The sequence below is a fragment of the Drosophila nasuta genome, chromosome X (genome assembly GCF_023558535.2).
Source record: "Drosophila nasuta strain 15112-1781.00 chromosome X, ASM2355853v1, whole genome shotgun sequence".
Classification (NCBI taxonomy): domain Eukaryota; kingdom Metazoa; phylum Arthropoda; class Insecta; order Diptera; family Drosophilidae; genus Drosophila; species Drosophila nasuta.
Window position 1 is genome coordinate 1327752 of NC_083459.1, and position 7520 is coordinate 1335271.

Here is a 7520-nt window from a genome sequence, read left to right on the forward strand (position 1 = left end):
CATCACCAAACTATGATTTCTCATGAAATATTAATGCCGGCATGCGACATTTGATATTTTACGCAGTGCGCTTTGTTTTTTGTGTGTGTCAACCGCCCTTCTGCCTTCTATTTGCTGTCTGCTGTCTGCTGTGTGCTGTCTACAACCATCCAAGTCGAAAATGCGAATGTGAATACGAATGCGATGGCGATGGCGATGGCGATGCGATGGCGAATGCTAAACCAAGCCAGGGCCAACTTCGTTATCATTGTCAACATGCCATTGAGTCGAGGCGAGTCGAGTCGAGTCGACTCAAGTCAAATCGAGACGAGTTGAGAGTTGAGAGTCAGTGGTCCACTGTGGCCCGCATCCGTCTGCTTCATCTTCATACTCCACTCTTCGTTGTCTCTGCAGCCGGGCATAATCAGAGCAATTCCAAAGTTGCGTCTGTCAAAAAGGCACAGAATGTGGCCATCCAGCGCTCGTCATTCTCATCGTCTCATCGTCCACGTTTCACGTTCTGCTCATCGCTGTCTGCCGCTCTCCCTCGCCCTCGCCCTCTCTATCTTTCTTTTCTTCTCGCTCTTTTTGTTGGCACTTCCTTTTTGACACCGGCGTTCCGCTACGTTTCACGGCTCTTGTACCTGCCCCAACCTACCCCACCCCACCCCACCCCACCACATCCACGTGCCACGCTTCCAAGCTGCCACACACGTCTCCTCTTCATTCGACATTCGGTTTTGGTGTCTATCAATGCCAGCGATTGTCCTGCCTCCTGCCTCCTGCCCTGTGCCTCCTCCCTTCCTGCCTTCCTGCCTTCTTCGTCTGCTGCCAGCCGGAAAATGTGAATTTATCACACGAGCACGTACGCATATTTTCTATGCGCCTGACCTTTTTTCCATTTTCATTTCAATGTCTCCTGCACACATCTCTTCCATCTTTTTTTCCTACTTTATTTTATTTTATTTCTCTTTTTTTTTTTTCGTTTTTTCGGGGAGTTGTCCTTGCCGAAAAGTGGCACGATTGCTTCATTGCAAATGTCGTTATGTTCAAGTGCCGCACACAGATTAGTTAATATTCCACTTTGTGTGTGTGCGTGTGTATGTGTGTGTCGGGGTCACCAAACGGTCGCCAGTGGTCGACCTGCTTATCTCAGCCGTTGCACGTGCCCCATGCGCTCGCTATCACATTCGTACTTCCCCTCTCTTACTCCCACTCTCTCTCTCTCTCTTTCTACAGCGCGTTGTCAGCGTGTTGCAACTGCGCGACACTTGAATTGTGAATTTGAATGTCTTAATTGCATCCTGTTTGTGGCAAATTCACTTCTGCAACAATTAAAAGCCAATTTTGTAGCACACGACGACAGCTGGCAGCGCTTTGGGGTTTCTAATCAACGCAACGGGCGGTGACAACAACTGCCGCCCAACATGTAGGGGGCATGGATAGCAGCGAAGGCAAAGGATGCCATTGGGGCACCTTTTTCTCGCATTTCTCCTTTATTTCCGCTCTGCGCGACAAAAATTGCCAGACATTTGCTTAATGTGCGCTGCACAAATTCAAGCAAGCAACTTAAACAAACTCACAGCTAAGCAGGCGCTGTATGCTCTACAATTTGTGCAAATGGCTTTAATTCCGCAGAAATTAAATATTGAGAGACAAGCTTACAATGAGACTGTAATCGAAATTAAGTATACGTAAATGCTGTGGGAGTTCCTTAGCGAAATTAAATATATGCTAATACGTTCCTTGGATAAGGTAGGATATTAAAAGCAAATACACATTTAGTAAAAGTCTCAATTGAACACTCTAAGATAAATTTTAATATGATATAATATATGGTTAAAATACACTAAAATACTAAATAAAATATACTTACTCTTTGTAGAATTTAAATTAAATTTAAATTGAAATACTATAAAAATACAATAACTCTCTTTAAAATATAATTTGTATACACATTAAATACAACTTTCAATTGAACACTCTAAGATAAATTTTAATGAGAATACTCCAGTACTCAAAAAATACTAATAAAATATACTGACTCTCAATTTAGATTAAATTACTATAAAAATACTATCAGAAATATACTAAAAAAACATACTGACTCTACACTATATTATACAAAGACACTGACGCTCTTCCAATTCAATACTCTAGAATTAATTTTTCTATAAAAATACTGCAGTACTCAAAAAAATACTGAGAAAAATAGATCCTTAAAAATTAAAAGTTAACTCACAATTGATTACTCTTAGATAAATTTCAATGTAAAAATAGTACAGTTCTTTCAAAATAATAAAAATAATATATTGGCATTCTTTAGATTATAATTTGCAACCATTGAAGACGACTCTCAATTGAACTCTAAGATTAATATTGCTATAAAAATACTACAATACTTAAAAAATACAAAAAACTGTCTTTAGAATATAAATTCCTTATAAACTCAATCTCTAATTACACACTCTTCATTAAACACTAAAAAATTCGTTAAACTTTTAAAATATTATAGTACTCTAAAAATATTTTAAAAATATATATACTGTATTTCCTTAGTATATGATTTGTAAGCACACTTTACTATGAAAATAATACAGTACTCTAAAAATACTATAAAAAAGGTACTGACTTTCGTTAGAATTTTATTTGTCTATTATACTAAAGTCAAATATTTACTTAAATACTAATACGAGTACGTTATTAGCAAATACATCAATTTATGCAATAATTTTACTTCCATACTAAATTAAAAAGATAGGTTTGTATCAACTTTAATTTCGATTCAAAAGCAAGTCCAGTATATTAACTTAAATATAATATATACATTAATTAGACGTACTCAGCTTCTCTCTCGAGCTTATCAGCGAAACTCATGTGCAATGCAAATGTACCAAAAAGGAAGAGCATAATGTTACGATAATTGAAATGCCGCCCACAACTTCACTTGGCTGATAAAACGCTGGCTGGCTGCCTTTGCCTTTGCCTTTGTCGTCTGCAGCCAAGCTTCTGGCAGCGTCTGCGACAGGATGTAAATGGGGCGAGCAAAGTCAAGGTAGACAAGACAATGTGTGGGGTAGAAGAGGACGAAATTGTGCTACCTTCAGCTACCCGATGCGGTCGCTAATTAAATTGTGCTCCAGAGAGAAAGAGAGAGAGAAGGAGAGAAGTGGATACTTTATTGTGATTGCTTCAGATGCAGCGCGAGGTGATCAGAAGTGGATCACTCTCCTCCGCATAGTCATCGAGGTTCTCAACGCTCTGACGATGGAAATGCGGCGGCAGCAACTTGGCAACTTTCACTTGACTTGGAATATCCTCCTGCTGTGGTTCTGCTGCTGGTTTCATTGCTGTTGCTGACACTGGCAGCCACATGTGACTACGCATCTGGACAATGTCCTGGCTATGCATCCGATTGGCGCGACACAGTTGACCAATCGTTGTGCCGCACTTTAGGGCCAAGCGGGTTAAGGTGTCATCGCTGTTCACTTCGTGGCGCAACCAGAGTCGATGGCAGTCGCCTAAATTGGGCGGCATCATCTTCAACACAACGCACTTTAAAGCATTTCAATTACTGCGAACACAATTTCTATTGAACTCTGTTTGACATCATTATATTCACATACTCGACTGGTTGATTGAAGTGAAGTTTCGTTCGCCTCTTTGATGATCGCGCAGCGCTTGCGATTAGCGTTTTATGCAAATCACTTCAAGTACACTCACCCACTCACTCACTCACTCATTCACTCGTTGCCGCGAGTTACAAAACACCGTGCAAATACGTGCAGCGTACGTATGAATAAGTACGCAATCAACGTGGCGTATACGTAACCAGCAACCAGCAACCCATGGGCTCTGCATGCTCGAATGCCCAGCACTAAATGTGTAAGGGGTTGCCACATATTATATTACAAAATGCTTTCGCCCAATAATTACAGATTTCCACCTCTTTTTCGATTGCATTTAAATGGAAATGGCAAAAATGTGTCAACCTAGAATGTGATATAAAAAGATTTCTAGCATTCATTTGAGTTCTATTTTAATTATCTACATTGCAATTGCAAATAAGCAAAAATAGTCGCAAATTGTAGATAGAAAAGCGAACTTAAATATATATCTTTTAATGTTGCATTATTCAATAAAACAAAAATTCTAATGAAGTAGCAAATAAAACTTTAATTTGAAAGCAAAATAAGAAATGAGTAACAGATTTGATTTGAGAGAACTTTTGCAACTAGATTTACAAAATAAGAAGCCTTGGCTTTTATTATTTTTAATTTGCTAGAGTATTCAGGCGTCGTATATGGAAATACCGTAGTATTTTGCGACAGCCTTCATCTACTTTTAAATAAAGACATATTGCACAAACCGCAATTTAAAGTGGTTCAATTTAACGTTTTGAGCGTTGTGTTGTGCTTGACAAATATGAGTATGCGAAAATTGATTTGATAAACACGTCGAAGCCGCAGCAGCAAGAAAGTTAAAACTCTTCTTTGTCTGAGCAAAATGTCTGAATTTGTTGCCATCGCTTTTTCTTCTTATTATTATTATTTTTTTTTTTGTGTGGCGGTGGCCGCTTTGGGGTTAATCTAGTGTGAAGTCATTTACGGGAAAGCCGATTAAGTTGAATTCGATATGACATTATTATAAGCGAGACAAAGGCAGCGTAATCATGTGACACACACACACACACACAGTAGTAAGTATTCTGACACACACAATTTACCCGTTTCATACAACTCACAAACTATTAAAAAAAAAGCCAAAAAAAAAATTAATGGACAAAGCTGGTGGAAGCAAAGGCGATGGCAATGAGAAGTACGCTCTAGATAGCCAGATTCCGGCGTATGTTCGCAGCAGATTCTTTGTGACAATCATGTTGTTCCTGGGCATGGCAAATGCCTATGTGATGCGCACCAACATGTCGGTGGCCATTGTGGCCATGGTCAATCACACGGCCATCAAGGGCGAGACGACGGACAACGAGACGGACACCAGCGATCGTCAGGATGGTGAATTCAACTGGAGCTATAAACTTCAAGGCTACATCCTGGCCTGCTTCTTCTATGGCTATGTGATCACACAGATACCTTTCGGGTTTCTCATCAACACGTACGGGGCCAAACACTTCCTCGGCTGGGGCATGATGATCAACTCGATTGCCGCATTCTTTGTGCCCATCGCAGCCCGCAAAGGTGGCTACATCGCTCTGTGTGCGGTGCGCTTTATCCAGGGCCTGGGCGAGGGTCCCATTGTGCCCTGCACCCACGCGATGTTGGCCCAATGGATACCTCCGGGCGAGCGATCTCGCTCCGGGGCCGCTGTCTATGCGGGCGCTCAGTTTGGGACCATCATATCGATGCCATTGAGCGGATTGTTGGCCACTTACGGCTTTGACGGAGGCTGGCCATCGATCTTCTATGTCTTTGGTGCTGCCAGCACCATTTGGTGTGTGCTCTTCATTCTGTTTGTCGCGGAGAGTCCGTCGGCAGCGAAGAACATCACTGAGGCGGAACGCAAGCATATTGTGGAGACCATTTGGTCGAGTCACAAAGACACCGAAGATGCAACGGGAATTGCAAAGACGCCGTTGCGCAGCATCTTTACTTCGCTGCCATTTTGGGGCATTCTAATTGCCCACTGCGGTCACAATTACGGCTACGAAACGTTGATGACCGAACTGCCCACTTACATGGCCATGGTGATGAATGTGAAGCTCAAGGAGAACGGATTTCTCTCCTCGCTGCCATACTTGGCCATGTGGCTGAATGCCATGCTGCTGGCCTTCATTGCCGATTTTATGATCAGCAAGAACGTGAGTATTACGATTACGCGTAAGGTGATGAATTCAATCGGACAATATGTGCCGGCCGTAGCGCTCTTTCTTGTCGGATATTTGCACGAGAGTCTGATGTTAACCGTCTTGATATTCACCATTGGCATGGCCTGCAATGGAGCCATCTATTCGGGATTTAAAATCAATCACTTGGATCTGTCGCCTCGCTTTGCGGGACTCCTCATTGCGATTACGAACTGCAGTGCCAATCTTGTGGGACTCACGGCACCTATGATAGCCGGACATGTGATCAACCATGATCCATCGATATCCAACTGGCGGATTGTCTTTCTAATTGCCTCGATTGTTTACTTCATCGTTGGCACCATCTATAATCTGTTGGCCTCTGGAGTGCGACAATGGTAGGCCAACAGCAACCAACAACCAAACAACAATCAAACCAAAACAAAAGCAAAAACCTCAAAACAAATCCAAAATGAATCGAAACTAAACACAGCTGTAACTGGGCCACAACCAAAAACATTTTGTTGGCCTTCACATCCTGCTGCTGATGCTGTTGCTGCTGTTGCTGCTAATGACACTGCTGGTCATGTCACCAAGCACACTTAGTTTTGAACAACACACAGAGAACATTTGGGCATTCAAACGTTCGACATTCGAAGAGAACATCAATCAAATTACCTCGACACTATCCCCAACACATTTTGGATATGTTATTGTTGTGTGCCATTGGTCTCTGTGGTTTTTGGGCCAGAATTCAATTCAAATCGTAATCGTACTCGTACTCATGAAGCCATCAGCATTTAGTTGTAAATGAAGCCAATAACAACTATTTCAAGAAGGAAAGAAGAACAAAATGAACGGAAAATCTCGCTGTCGCTGATTAAGTTTAATTAAATATCATGAGTAATCATCATTTTTGATAAAACAAAAACAAAATTGAAATCAGAAATAATGATTATCTACGATATTTATTTATTTATTCCATCGAAACATAAATTGATATTGTATTACAGCTTTTGTATCGAGTTTTAATTTTAAATATATTGACACCGCTATTGATGCTGATGAAGAATATATATATTTAATTCATCAGAGATATCTTACTCGCTTTATAGACACAAGCGATTTTCATTTTGATAAACAAAATACACAAATGAAAATCGTTTTTGTATCGAGTTTTAATTTTAAATATATTGACACCGCTATTGATGCTGATGAAGAATATATATATTTAATTCATCAGAGATATCTTACTCGCTTTATAGATACAATCGATTTTCATTTTTACAAACAAAATACATAAATGAAAATCGTTCATTATCACAATTTTTGTTTTTATTAAATATGATAATTAGTTATGATTTTTGATTGAATTACTCAAAAGTAATTATTATTCCCTTATTTTTAAAATTAAACTTATATAGATTGCGGTCTTTGGTTTAATATTGTCGAGTTGTGTTGTTGTCCTCTTTTCACCCCTTAAACTCACTATCAAAATTGAATCCATAATTTGTATTTATTATACGACAACAAATTCATTTTAAAATAAAACAAGTGTTGCTAAAACCTTGAAGATAAGATTTTAATATATTTGGTAGAAAAGTGAACTAGAAAAGTTTAATAAACAAGTAAGAAATCTAAAGTCTATCCATTTTTAATTTCATTTATTAAAAATTTGTATACAAAAAAAAAATAATAATAATAATAAAATGTCTTGATTTCTATATTTGGTACTATATAT

At 39.4% G+C, this 7520-nt stretch overlaps 2 protein-coding genes across 2 annotated transcripts; one reads left to right on the plus strand and one right to left on the minus strand.

Annotated features, from left to right (window-relative positions):
• Positions 1–2745: 2745 nt before the first annotated feature.
• Positions 2746–3590, minus strand: LOC132796110 (uncharacterized). The gene has a single exon (XM_060807153.1). The coding sequence runs from the start codon at positions 3517–3519 to the stop codon at positions 3172–3174; it is 348 nt and encodes a 115-aa protein (XP_060663136.1). The 5' UTR covers positions 3520–3590; the 3' UTR covers positions 2746–3171.
• A 1101-nt stretch (positions 3591–4691) lies between these two features.
• Positions 4692–6842, plus strand: LOC132796834 (putative inorganic phosphate cotransporter). The gene has a single exon (XM_060808152.1). The coding sequence runs from the start codon at positions 4757–4759 to the stop codon at positions 6179–6181; it is 1425 nt and encodes a 474-aa protein (XP_060664135.1). The 5' UTR covers positions 4692–4756; the 3' UTR covers positions 6182–6842.
• Positions 6843–7520: the final 678 nt, after the last annotated feature.